The 14,474-nt window shown below is 48.2% G+C and overlaps 1 protein-coding gene across 3 annotated transcripts in view; it reads right to left on the bottom strand.

The window, feature by feature from the left end:
- Positions 1–14,474, bottom strand: part of ATL1 (atlastin GTPase 1) — a 42,260-nt gene that overhangs the window by 2,487 nt on the left and 25,299 nt on the right. For all 3 annotated transcript variants that reach the window (XM_039914015.1, XM_029078660.2, XM_029078659.2), the window contains 6 exons: positions 9,237–9,329; positions 8,141–8,279; positions 6,648–6,775; positions 4,769–4,825; positions 3,630–3,701; positions 1,699–2,130 (listed from right to left, as the gene is read on the bottom strand). In XM_039914015.1, coding sequence (XP_039769949.1) covers positions 1,699–2,130; positions 3,630–3,701; positions 4,769–4,825; positions 6,648–6,775; positions 8,141–8,279; positions 9,237–9,329 — 921 coding nt within the window. The remainder of the gene's footprint in view (positions 1–1,698; positions 2,131–3,629; positions 3,702–4,768; positions 4,826–6,647; positions 6,776–8,140; positions 8,280–9,236; positions 9,330–14,474) is intronic.

Below are 14,474 nucleotides of genomic sequence, written 5' to 3' on the forward strand. Positions count from 1 at the left end.
AGTAATATGTAACATGACAAACGGATTTCAGAATCCACAGAATTGGGACTTGCATATTAGAGCCTTTGTAATATTGCTTCAGACATCCAAATCGTGGTCTCCCTTGTACTTTCAAAAATCCTTGGAAGATAACCTCTTTTATTCCCTTTTTCTCTATGTTATGCACTCTTCACCCCGTCCTCCTGCAGTGAGAATTCTAGTTATTTACGGCAACTGTGTGGGAGCCATGTAAAAGACCATAGGCCTAAGAGACGGGGGACCTGAGTTCTAATACTGGCTCTGTTGGGTAACCTTGGGCTAGTCACAACTTCTCTAGGCCTCAGTTTTTTTGACTGTAAAATGGGGATTCAATACCTATTCTCCCTCTTACTTAGAATGTTAGGCCCAAATGGGACAGATTGTGTCTGATCTGACTGTAGAGTATCTACCCCAATGCTTAGTAGAGTTCCTGGCATGCAGTAAGCACTTAAATACCACCTCCATCATGATTATAATAATATATATAGTAGTTGTTGAGCGCTTACTATGTGCCAGGCACTGTACTAAGTGCTGGGGTGGATGCAAGCAAATCGGGATTTAATTGTAATAACAACTGTTGACATTAAAGTGAGAGAATTGTTTATGGAACAATTGGTTCCTCCCTGTCAAGAAGTCTCGGCTTCCATTTTCTCAGAGCGTTTGATGAAACATGAAGAAATATTCTGAGACTACAGGGGAGGTGAGCAAACCCTTTTAGGATGAGGATGGTGGCCCTGGAGACTGAGCCCAGCATTGGAAGTCGATCCGGCCCCTGTCCCTGACCCTCTGGTTTCCCGAGCGGGTCTTTTGCAGGGAACCGTGGGCTAAGAAACATCCTCGGGAGGTCCAGTTTCGGTCCATCTCTCTCCGGGGGTAGGATAGACATATGGACGGACAGCAGGTGCTGGGTTCGCCCTCTCCCAGGCAGTGCAGATGCCTCACAAGCCCCCTTGCCACCTCCAAATTCCCGTTGTTGGAGAATGAGCCAGAGTGAGCCTGTTGGGCTTCTGCACAGTTCTGGGAGGGACAGCTTTGCGCAGGTACATGGCGGGCCCGGCCCGGCCCCTACAATGCATGACCCCTAAGTTCTAAGCCACCCAAAAAAACATCCCAGCAAAATCCCCAGCTCCACAAGCTCACCCTAGGCTGTGCTGTTGAGCCCCCTTTGATCCCCTGGGAAGGCCTGCTCCTCCTAGCTCTGCTTTTTTTTGTTTTGTTTTGTGTTTTGTTTTTTCCCCAGTTAAGGCCACCCAGTTCCCCAGGTGGACATTCACTCCCTGAGGAGCTTGGGCTGAGCCAGCAGTAGAATCCCCCAGAGTCCCTGGTCTGGAGCAGGTTGGACTGAATAAATTCCTTTACTTTTTCCTTCCTAAACCGCTGTAAAATACCCAAGAGTCCTTCTACCCAGCCCACTCAGACCTATGTGGCGGGGGAGACAGAGCCTCCTCCTCCTCAAGTCCAGACTGGTCTTTCTGAGCAGACATTAGAAGGGAGAGCCTCTGCTTCCTCCTTGCAACCCAAGCTCGCTTTGAACCCCGAAGTAGAAGAAACTACGTGGGGCTCGTGCCGCTCTGAAAGGCCATGGGGGGAAGACCACCCCAGACCCAAGCGGGAGAGTCGGGGGAGGGAAGAGCGAGAGGAAAGGCCCAGCAGCCGCTGACCGAAGGAGAATCATCTTACCTGATCCCACAGGGCGGCAGCCACTTGGTCTATTACAGCTCCCAGCTCTCGGTACTCCCCAGAGTATCTGATATAGGCCCAGGTGCACAGGGTGATGAGGGTCAGTCCCATTATCATGTTGCCCAGGCTGGCTATGATGTCCAAGCCAATGAAGCCGGTCACCCCGGCAGTCACGTAGGTGATGAAGATGACCACGAACAGGGTGGCCGGGGTGCGGGCCGCGTGGAAGATGTTCTTGCTGTCGTTGTGCTTGATGTACTGGATGTACAGCTCGTCGATTTCGCTCTCCAGCTGCTGCAGGTAGCGGCGGCTGAACTCCTCCCCGCCCATCTTCTTGACCCCCCGGAACAGCTTCACCGACTCCTCCCTGAGCTCCAGGTGTTTGCTCTGCAGGTCGCTGGGAGCCAGAAACGGTTTGTCCCCCCCACAGATCTGGAGCGGGGGAAGAGATGGTTGATCGATCAATAGGTGGCATTTACTGAGCGCTTACTGTGTGCGCAGCCCTGGACTAAGCGCTTGGGAGAGTTCAGGACAGCAGAGTTGGCAGACAGGTTACCTGCCCATAACGAGTTAATCCGATTGGTGTCTCACCAGCTCAGCCGGGCAATACAACCCAAACCAAGAAATAATATCAATGTGTCCGGAGACCCATTCTGAAGAGGAAGCAGGGACCCAGACCCAGGCCTGATGGGATCCCTTTCCCAAGTGAGCCCTCCTCTCTCCCTCCTGGGACTGCCAAGCATTGGCAGACGGGCAGTGTCTGCGACTCCCTTGCCCCGCCATAGCCCTCACCGCCCATCACCTGGGGCTAGTGGGGCCAGCCAGAGAGTGGCCCAGCAGCGGCAACCCTCTCTTCTGTGGGCTCCCTGGAGGCTGAAGCAGCCGCCACCTCAAGTGCCTCAATGCTAGCTCATCCCAGCTTGCCTGGCCTGAGTTTTCTAAGATAAGTTTTATTTTCACTGGAGACCACTATCATTTGATTCTCCAAAGCCTTTTCAAAGCCAGCATTTGACTGCCAATTCTGCCAAGTCTGTCAGTTGGGGATCAGTGCTCCCGGAGGCAGTTTGGCAGCTGCTTTTGGTGTTGGTAACGTCGCCGCTGACCCCCAGCTCTGAACTCTTGGGTTTGACAGATAAAGAACATTTAGAAGACATCAAATTATAAAGTTATTAAAACAGTCTGGGGTTTGGGGTCAAACTGGTCCCCATTTAGTTTGCTCCCTCAATTTTAATCAATCAGTGGTATTTATTGAGTGTTTATTACACACAAAGTACTGTTCTAAGTGCTTGGGAGAGTAGAGTACACTTTGCCCACAACAAGCTTACACTCTAGAGGGGGGACATACTTTAATATAAATAATTTATAATGTATAATTTAAAGATATACGCATAAGTGCCATTGGGGTGATGGCAGGGCGAATAGCAAATGCCCAGAGGGCACAGACCCAAGAGTGTAGATGACGTAGAAGGGAGAGGGAGCTGAAGAAAAGAGGGGTCAATCGGGGAAGGCCTCTTGGAGGAGATGTGACTTTAATCCACTAGTCTTAAGCGTATAATTCTCCTCTTAATTACTCAAGGAGCGAGCTATGGGCTGAGAGTTGTGGGCAAAGATCATGTCTCCCTACTCTTGTACTCTCCCAAACCCTTTGTCCAGTGCTGTGCACACAGTAAGTGCTCAAACATCACTGATCGAGTCTCAGATGTGTAGGTAGGCTTGCTTTAAAGGCAGGGGTTTAGTTGGTCCAGGGGCTGGCCTCGGAGGGAGAACGATTAGAAATGGTTCAGAGACAACAGTAAAGCCCAGAGAGGTGCCTTTCCCCTGGGGAGAATGTATACTGTGGCTTACCGGAAGAGGCATCGGATGGAACCCCTGGAGGACAGTCTCACTCACCCTGTCGGAACCACCTTGGAAATCACCCTTCTAGTTCTTACCTCTTCCATTTTCTTGTTGTATGTGTCTTTGGCAGTGGCCACGGCTGCCAAGTTATTAGCTTCGGCGGTAGCCTTTGGACAAAGGACAAACAGGGACTTAAAAGTCACATCACACTCCTTATGGGCCCCACCTGGGCAACATGGCCGCTGGCAGTTAACTGAAAGTTCAGGCGCAACAAACTTTAACCTGAAATTTAAAAGTGCTAACGTCCTAGAGCCTAACAAAAAAAAAATTACTGGGTAAGAGGAAAGAAAAAGTCGGGTAAGGATATTTTAATGCCTGAACCAAAATTTTCTTAGCGAAAAGAAAAAAAAGTACTATAAAATCCTTGGGAAAACTTTTTTAAAGAATAGAATCGCACCTGGGCAGTACATTACCAGTATTCAATTTGGCAGTTTCTCCCACTAATGTTTTTTTAAGAATCTATTACCCAAACTTGCAAAGGGACTTATTCAGGCAGCAAATCATTTGGAAAATGATCAACTACCAGGTGTTAAAAATAACAAGGACTCTACAAAACAGTTCACTTAAGCTTTCAAAGCTGAGGCTCATTGGAAAAAGAAGCACAGTTCATGAAAGAACTTGAAAATTTTCACACCATTTAAGAAGACTCAAATGACTGGCCATAGATAAAAGGAACAACTCATGGGGTTCAAAGAAACCGAAAACCTGTAACGAAGGAAAGTCTCTAGTTTCTCCTCCTTTAACATGCAACTTCCAAGAAAGGATGCACAAAATCTGGACCTTTGTTTCTGAAAATCCAGTAGTTCCTTTTTTCCGCTTCTTATTTCAAGTTCTTCTTATGTCTGTTTGGGAAGGTGGAGGGGGGTGGTGTTTAAACAGCTGCAGTGGACCCTGATGGTAAGGGTGGACTCCCTGAGAGGAAGTGCCCAGTGACTTAAAATGGCCATGACTTAACAAGAGCAAACCGCAGTGAGCCCAGGAGGCAACTGAGCTTCTCTCCCTGCTCTGCTCTAAAGATTCCACCAAGTCATTCCTGCGACAAGCAAATCGGTACCTCAGAGAACCAACCCCAAGCATGAAAGCTTGAAGCCTTCCACTGTCTCTATCCCCTGCAGTGTCCACTTAACGCCCCCCCCCCGAGCCACTTGCGTCCACAAGCAAACAGAGACTTTACCTGTAGCATCGACTTGGGGTGTGGCAATTCTTCCCCTTGATAGATCTTTATATAAGCCTAAGAGACAAATAAAACACATGTTTAAACCAAGTTCCCTCAACTTATTCTTCTAATTTGTTGTAATTTTTGCTGACTTCTGATTTTCTATAGTCTTTTTTTACCTAGCCTCGCCCGCAGGGTGAACCAGGATTCTTGTGCCCAGGCAAGAGGGCTGTTTTTGTCTCCCGCTCACCAGTCCTTCCCTGCCAATTAATGCCCTCACCCAGGGGCGGAGGGATGTTAGGCCTGTGTGAACAATTAGTCAATCATATTCATAGGCGCTTAATGAGCAAAAAGCACTGTACTTAGCACTCGGGAGAGTAGCGCATAAGAGTTGGCAAACACGTTCCTCGTCCATGAGGAACTTAAAGTCTAGAGAACCATGCTGCAAGTCCCCATCCCACCCAGCCCGGATTCCACAGTACTAGCCAGTACCCTCCCCATCATCACCCAGACATCTGTCTCCACTCCAAATCCCTCCCTTGCACTGGTCAGCGCCGCCAGAGTGAGGCAGCCTCGGAGCTTGTGACACCCCCTACCAGAGCTCACTCCTCCCTACCCTTCAGCCTCCCTGCCTCCCTGCCTGCCTGGTGGTCCTGATGGCCCCTTGGAAAAAGAGCCCCTTCTGGCCAGTGACCCAATCAGTCAGTCAGTCAGTCAGTCAGTCAATCGTGTTTATTAAGCGCTTACTGTGTGCAGAGCCCAGTACCCAGACAGAATGAGGCCCTGCCCCTTGTCTTACTGGCTCACTGAGAGCTTACATCAGGGTGGAACTAGAGCAGAAGGAAATGCAATGGGCAGGAGGGATTCTGGATTCTGGGTTCCTGGCAAACTGGGCAGAGAATTCCACTCCAAATCAAGAGCCACTGCAACCTGACCCCGTTCAATTCCTCTCTGGTTGAGAGTAATGCGAAAAGTCTGGGGCAGACTCCATTAAGCACTTCAGGACGTAAACCACAAAGGAATGCATCATCTGACAGTGGTCTGGCATCTCCCATTTGGGAAGAACCAAGTACATTTTATGTGGACTGAGCTTCCATCATGATCTTCCCGGGTCCCAGAGCACAGCTCAGGTTCCAAAGCAGAATCTCAGTTCCCCCAGCAGGCTGGTGAGAGGCTGCAGCGGTCAGCCTGGTCAAAGCAGCGGGACACAGTGGATAGAGCATGGGTCTGGGAGTCAGAGATCGACGGTCTAATCCTCGCTCTGCCACTTATCTGCTGTGTGACCCTGGGCAAATCACTGAATTTCTCTGGGTCTCATTTGTAAAATGGGGATTGAGACTGTGAGCCCCATATGGGACATAGACTATGTCCGACCTGATTAGTCGATATTTACCCAAGCACCTAAAACAGTGGCTGGCACAGAGTAAGTGTTTAACAAAAACCATAAAAAAAAAAGGAAAAAGAAAAAGAAAAGAAAGGATGTTCTCTCTTACTTCATGTCATTCAGATGCCTTTGGGCAGGGCAGAGCCACTCCAAACAAATAGGGAAGCATGTGGCATAGAGGATAAAGCAAGAGAAACTGGTTCCAATCCCAGCTCTGCCACTTGACTGCTGTGTGACCTTGGGCAAGTCATTTCACTTCTCTGTGCCTCAGTTTCCTCAACTGCAAAATGGGGATCCAATACCTGTTCTCCCTCCTACTTAGACTACAAATCCCATGAAGGGCAAGGACTGTATCCTTTCTGATTAATTCATATCTAGTCCGGCCCTTAGACGAGTGCTTGACACACAGTAAGAGTTTAACAAGTACCATAAAAAATGGTGTCCATTATCCCTCAGTTAACCAGACGAGACATCACAGTGGCAAATACTTAGAAGTCCCCTGCGAGATTTTACCTTGAAGTATTCCACAAGACCTCGACAGGTGATGTTATTTCCGTTGATTTCTTTAACATCCAAGTTCTCGGGTCTAAGTAGCCAGGGAATCAGAATTTTCAAGTTTTTTATGAATTCATCATCTATTTCTGGAAGGTAAAGCAAGTTTGTTAACATCACTGAAACCACCTCAATCCTGTTATATGTGTCAAAAATGTGCCTAGGTGATGGGCATTAGTCCCACTATTCTAATAACAATCTTTATGATCCCTTAATACCTCGCTCATAGAAATGCTAATTGTCTATTTGTATTGGAATTAAAGTGAAATTTTCAAGAGAAGAGTAGGAAACATTTCTGTGTTAACTGTTTCCATACATGGCTTTCCTTTCCATGCAGATCCTTCTTTGTTAGGTCACTTTTGCAAGTACACATTTTTGCATGCAAAGATAAAGCCAAAAGAGTGTCATCGATCTGATCGGGATGTTGTGGCTGTAAAACAGTGCTGGGTGGTCAGCAATAGAGTCCTCTTCAGTTATTCAATTCACACTGTTTGTTGCGTGCCTGAGTGCAGAGCACTGAGCTGAGCACACTCAGAAATTCTTTAGGGAAAGGATTCCCTAAAGGGATGAGCGATAGGTCTCTCCTGTTCTTGCAGCTGAATCAGAATACCATGGAACAGAGTGAAATGCAAGAGGGCCCTAAAGCCCTCTGGCTCTCCCTTCCTCCGGAATTAGCAGCGGTCCAGATCTTGGAATTTCCGGAATCAAGAGACTTCTTTGTCGAAGGTCTGCTGCATGGTACCATCTCAGCTCTTCCTGCTTGACAGGAGAGTCCTGCAGCTAATTTCAAGATGTTCTTTTCAACATTTTTCCATCTTTTCCATTATTAATTATCCAATTTACTCAATATTTCCTGAACGATGGATGAGAAAAGCAGACTACCCTAGCAAACCAGGACAGGGACAGGAGGCAAAGCCATAGTCTCCGGGGGCGTTGAAGTTACCAAGTACATTCCTGAAGGCCACGCCCCGCTCAAGTCTTGGAAGATGCTACAAAAGCCCTCCTGAAACGGGTCCTAGGTCCCCTCTTCTCACGGACACAATTTCCCCCGGCCTCCTTGCCACTCTCACTCAAAAATCCCACTTCCCAAACAGGAGACCATTGACATTAGGCTGGGATGACACAGAAGATATGTACTCCAGAAGCAGTGTGGTGTAGTTGATAGAGCACGGGCCGGGGAGTTAGCAGGACATGGGTTCTAATCCCAGCTCCGCCACTGGTCTGCTGTGTGACCTTGGGCAAGTCACTTCACTTCTCCGTGCCTGTTGCCTCATCTGTAAAACGGGGATTAAGACTATGAGCCCCATGTGGATCACGGACTGTATCCAACCTGATTAACTTGTATCTACCCTAGAGTTTAGTACAGCACCTGGCAAACAATAAGTGCTAAACAAATACCATTTAAAAAAAAATTCAAAACAGACATAGACAAATACATGCATGAAACTACAAACCTTTTAGTTTCCCATCGAAATTGGGGTTGGTGGCAACTTTCAAACCCGGGTGAGGTAGCAGAAAGCAGGAAATTTTGGTGAAGCAGGAATGGATGTGTTTTCGGACATTCTGTAGTTCTTCATGCTGGTTCCCTGAGACCTGCAAAAAGACACAGTGAGATCTCCCCTCGCTACTTTAGTCGCTGGCAAGGACAAAATGAACAAACATCGGGTGGGGGGAACCGGTGACTTTCTAGGCTGCTTTACTGCAGTGATGGTGGTAGAGGTGGAACCGGCAGCCAGGAGGGAGCTCAGCCTTTCCTGCTGCTTCTCTGACATTCCCGCCCTGTTTCCGGGGCCTGACCTCTATTTTTAAGGTTAATTCCTCCATGAGCCCTGGCTGCTCCCTGAAAGTAGTGGTCCATTCCACCGCCGCCCCCAGCTGCTCTGCCTACTGTGTGCTGCCTAGGTGTTACCCGCAGCAAGAACCAAGCTCGTCAATGAATCAATGGTATTTAGTGGGTGCTTATTTACTAAGCACCGTGCCATGGACTTGGAAGAGTACAACAACAGAATAAGTTGATACCACAGAATAGGTCGATAGGAGTTTACAATTTTATTGAGTGTGAGCCTCACCTGGGACAGCTACTGTGTCCAACTCGATTTGCTTCTATCCAAGCCAGCGCTTAGTACAGTGCCTGGCACAAAGTAAGCGCTTAATGAATACTATCATGATTACTATCGTTATTATTACAGCCGCTTCCACCAGCCCAGCCGGTGAGGAGGGAGACTACCAACCAAAATTCAGGAGGCAGGAGGGCTGTCAGAATTTTGGGACCTACCCAGCTCCAAAATGGCTGCTCCTTAGAGCACCCAGACTATTCCTTGGGAGGGGAAATCTCCTGGGTCATTCTGGATCCCCGGGGCCTGTGCCATTCAAGCAAAGTAATGGCCTTCCTGTTCCCATTCTCAGCATGGGTCTGAAACCAGATACCACGTGAAATTTGGTATGTTGTGAGGTGCTCTGACATTAGGCAAAGCTGAAAGAACAAGACTACTTCTACCTCACAAATTGCTGATGAAAATGCATGCAGAATGGCAGCTAGAAAAATCAAACCTTGAGACGTTTTTCCAAGAATTTGGCACCTCCATCGGCTCCATAGGAAAATTCGTAGGGGAAACTCCAGTCCCGGACAAGGAATATTAGAGACTAAATGAGACAAAGGAGACAGGGTTGAAGACATAGCGTAAGAGAATTGAACTGGGCTTCCCTTTTCCTTTGGGTTCACTTTGCAAGGCCCATCAAAATTACATAGGACGTTTTTCCTGCAAGGACCACAAAAATAGGAATTCCTGGGAATGGAAACTTGAACTCACCTCGAGGGGGATCCGTAATTACAATTACATGAGACGCAGCATGGCCTAGTGGAAAGAGCCTGGGCCTGGGAGTCAGAGAACCAGGGTTCTAATCCTGGCTCCACCACTTGTCTGCTCTGTGACCTTGGGCAGGTCACTTAACTTCTCTGTGCCTCGGTTATCTTATCTGTAAAATGGGGATTAAGACTGTGAGCCCCATGTGGGACATGGGCTGTGTCCAACCTGACTAGCTTGTATCTATCCCGGTGCTTAGTGTAGTGTCTGGCACACATAGTAAGCATGTAGCAGATGCCATTGAAAAGAATTATACTTGGGAAAGGATATGTGAGAGGGAACCCCTCACTCCACAATGTCCATCATTTCCCATGGGTTGGCCCCATTTCCCTAGGGCAAGCTGACCTCTTGGAACGAGGAAGTCACCCCTGTTTCCCAGCATTCTTTTTCTTACTGTTCTGGGTGGAAGCTTTAGAGCTCGCACTTCTTGTTCTCGGGCTTGCAGGAACAGAGCCAGCGATTTCTATTCAGAAAATTCCAACCCAAAGCCTTGTATTTTGGAAAGGGGAGATTCTCAGGAAAGCAAAGTTTGCAGAGACAGAGGTTTGTAAACCAAGATAAAGGAAACCCTTCAGGGCTTTAAACCCAATGGCTTTTTTCCTTTGGGGAATTTAATTTCACTAGCCTGGTCTTATCGGGGCCCCTTTCCAAAAAGACCTAATGAGGAACATGTGTAGAAAAAGAAAGTCAAGCTGAAACTTGGTGCATTTTTTTTCCAGCCTTGACTTGGGTAGCCTGAAATTTTGTTCCTGAAACAGGGATCAGTATTTTTAAAGCCTTCTCTTGCAAGGTCAGGGGGCATAGTGCTTGCTACCTTCTCTGTGCAAGCTGGATGATGCATTCACCGCCTCATTTATTGAGTTTGCACTCAGGCCTCAGAGCTGGATGCGGGCCTGTCCACATCTCACTCACATGCCAAGACGCGGACCAGAAAAACAAACTAGGTCATGAAATAAGAACTGACCCTGAAGATGCAGTACCTGAAAATATTAAGGGCCTTCAAGCTGGGAAAATACAGACAGCCACCCACTGGGTATAGGATGTCACCTCAAGCCCCTGACAAACTGAACGCGCCAGACTCAGTCAATGACGTGCTGATATATGACATTAAAAATCACATTAACAACCACGTGAATTGGCAGCAGGATGCCAACAGGATATTAAAAGCAGACTCAAAGAATGGTACTCATTTGCTTCAGCACCATCAGCAGCTTTCTCTACACACTCTTAGAAATAAGAATTTAGGAAAGGAACCTTAAATCTTAAGGTTATTAATAATTTTTCAGTTGGCAATTTCTTTAAACTTCAGAGTGCAATTATACCATGGCTACTGAAGATTCTACATTTACCTTCCCAGGTTCTCCCCCTCTAGATTGTAAGCTCCTTTTAGGCAAGGGAACGTGTCTATTAACTCTGTTGTATTGTATTCTCCCAAGCACTTAATACAGGGCTCTGCACTCGGTAAGCGCTCAATAAATACCACCGACTGACTGATTCGATCCCAGGCATGAGCAAAGCAGGATGGGTTGATCAGTATTTTTGTAGGCTGATGCTTAAAGGGAACAGATGAGAAGACTGGAAGTTCACCAGTTGGGAATGCCCCTTTAAAGCGACAACTAGCTGCTTTCTTGGAACGTTCCCACCGGTAATGTTTTCTTAGGTGAATTTAAAGCCGTCCTCGCCTCTGGGAAGTGTTAGAGGAGCCTTGAGAGATGGCCCAGGCAACCAAGTGAAGGGCAACTGAGGGTTATTTCAGAATGTTCAAGGCAGCACCGGCCAGATTCCAGAACTTGTGCCTCTCCTGACTTTGTAGGCAGTCTCACCCCTCCTTCAAGGACTTCTTGTGCCCCTGCGGGGGAGTGGGTTATATCCAAGTTTTGTAGAAGAGGTCCCTGAAAATATGGTAGTCTTACTTGCCACTGAAAAGGGGTGAAGTACCAGAGAGATTAAAAAACAAAACACGGCATTCACAGCCGTGACTCAATCAAGGTAGATGCCATCTGAAACTTTTAAAAGTTTCCCGTCCTTGAGAAAAAGCCAAGGCAAAATAATGAAATCTCTGACTAGTGAAGCAGTTTATATCTGGGGCTTATCCACTGGGTAGAGGCTTGTTTTGGTTCCACTTTGTCCCTCCTAACTCAACTGTACCCTCCATGCCCATGGAAGGCTTGAGGGGACGAGATTCCGCATTCCTCTCAGAAGTAGTAATAATAATAATAATTGTGGTACTCGTTAAGCATTTACTGTGTGCCAAGCACTGTTCTAAGCACTGGGTTCATAGAAGGCAATGACAACTCCTGTTCCACCATTTGTTGTAGTTTGTCCTGGATGATTAGAAAGGATTTTAATTAGCCCCTAATTAAAGGGGAAAACAATTGTTTGAAATTAATAAACTGCAATGGATTGGACAAACCCATGCCAACTACAAAGCTCATGTCATCAATGGTCAACGGTCCAGTGGTCTAGACCCCCCCCCCCATCTTCTGATCTAAATGCCGGCCCTGTGAAGATTTGGGGGTGGGGGGGTGGTATTACCACTGACCCACTTTCCCTGACCCCTCTAGCCTGTCACTACTTTGTATACCAGCCCTACTTGGCTGCAAAGGGGAACCTAGTTTATCTCAGACTTGCTCTTTGCCTCATTCATTAACAGTGACGTCCTTAATCACTGGCTTGATTTTCTGTTTGTCTCTAGAGGCAGGGTCAGTTCGAGGTGTTGGTGGACGAGAGGCGATGTAAACCCAGGGGCCGTCCAGGCTGATGTTCTCCCATCTCTGGCCTACCTAAATGTCCTCCTCCTTAACAGGGCTAGGGCTTGTTGCAGCGAGCAACAATCTCAGCGAGGAAGAGTGTCCGACTATCAGAGTAGCCCAGGATACCCTAGAAAGGTCCCCTGGGGGCAGTGTTCTTGGATCTGTTGCCTCTTTTGCCCACAAACTGTGACACCAATCCTCGAAGAGACCACAGGTGCCCAGATGGACCAAAGATGCCCAGCTGGATCTTGGGCACTTTGCAATCATGGTGGACGTCACTGCCGGAAACTGGGTGCTGGCTGACGGGGCCTGAGGAAGTCCTGGAAGCAGTGTGGCTCAGTGGGAAGAGCACTGATCTGGGAATCAAAGGCGCTGAGTTCCAATCCCCACTCAGACTTGGCTGCTGCATGACCTTAGGCAAGTCACTTCACTTCTCCGTGCCTCAGTTCCCTCATCTGCAACATGGGGATTCAATATTGTACTCTCTCAAACGCTTAGTTCAGTGCTTTGCACACAGTAAGCACTCAATAAATATGATTGAATACCTGTTCTCCCTCCTACTTAAGCTGTAAGCCCCATGTGGGACCTTGTCTCTGTCCCAGTGCTTATTACAGTGCCTGGCACATAGTAAGTACTCAAATATCACTTAAAAGGAAGAGATAGAAGTGACTCAGCACATGCACCTTCGCTGACCTCTGCTGAGGCCAGCAACCTCTTCCCCCAGTCACAAATCCAGCCATGTAGGCAGGATGGGGCTAAGTGAGGCTTCTTTAGAGGGTTGCCCAGCTTTCCAGCCCTATCATTTTTTCATTTCGTCTCAGCTCCAAATCCAAGTAGATCTATTGCAGCATATCATCTGCTCGGTGAGGTCGTGCACTACACTGTTGTTGCTGGGCAGGGTGGACTGGGTCAGATTACTATTTTACATTCCAGCATCGGTAAAGATGCTGGGATTAATGGAAAGTCAATATCAGAAAAGAGTTTGTCATTCACTCCCTGTCCCTCAGAGGAGGGAAAGTGCTGCTGCAGAGACTATTATGCGATGAACACCGTGACTGTAGGGTGCTCAAGGTCCAGTTGGGGATTTTTGGTCCATCTGGGCACCTACGGTCTCTTGGAGGATCAGTGTCATGGTTTTGGGTAAAAAAACCCAACTGATCTGGGGGCACTGACCCCAGAGGGCCTTCCTGGGGTATCAGGCTATGCCCAGCCACCTTAGCAGGCGTGGAGGGAGCAGACAGGTTTCCAGCTCTGCCCCTTCCCCGCCACCAGCCACCATTATCAGGGGGTAAAGAATAATAGTAACAATTGTGATATTATTATATCACATTATATCTCAGTTCACCGTCACGGAAGGGAAGGGGGAGCTGTGCAAGGCAGGGTGGGCCTTAATGATCCTGCAACCACACTGAGACATGGCAGAATGGCTGCTAGGGGGCGGGACAGTGGGATTGCGCTTCCGCTGCGGGTTCACCCACTTTAGGATTTTCCCAAAGCAGAGGAAGCAGTGACACCTGCTGGAAAGGCCTGAAGGTCCCTTCACAAGATACCTTAGCAGGTTTGCCAAACTGGTTTCCTATGGAGCATTCAAGGCTATAAGGACTTCAAGGCAAGAAGATGACAGCCACCAAAGGCCTAGCAGTGGCCCAGGCCACTCCAGACCAGCAACAAAGCTACCGGGCAACCACTGTCTGAGGCAAAGTTCCCCCTCGAGGACAGCAGGGAGAAATGGCGGCATTGCAGTGGCCTCTCCTGACCTCAGTATGGCCACCGGCTCTGCCACCATTACCATCGGCAGCACCCACTAAGGGCCCGCACGCAGAGCACTGTAAGTCGTCTGGGAAAACACGGGGAAATAAGACAACATCCCTGCTCTCTACAACCTATTCATTCAATAGTATTTACTGAGCGATTACTATGTGCAGAGCACTGTACTAAGTGCTTGGAATGTACAATTCGGCAACAGATAGAAAGAGAACTCTCAGGTCCAGGGCCTGAATCCTGCCAGTAATCAGCCTTGCCTGGGAGGAGAGGGGGGCGTTCCCACTTCATCACCACGGCCTGAGCCAGAATATTGCTCTGAGCAGTCCTGGCTCCCTCACCCCAGGCCCAGCTGCTGCCCAGCTGGAAAGGCCCAAGCTGAAGCAGCCCCTGGGGTCAGCAGTGCTGCC

The sequence above is a fragment of the Ornithorhynchus anatinus genome, chromosome 14 (assembly GCF_004115215.2).
Source record: "Ornithorhynchus anatinus isolate Pmale09 chromosome 14, mOrnAna1.pri.v4, whole genome shotgun sequence".
Classification (NCBI taxonomy): domain Eukaryota; kingdom Metazoa; phylum Chordata; class Mammalia; order Monotremata; family Ornithorhynchidae; genus Ornithorhynchus; species Ornithorhynchus anatinus.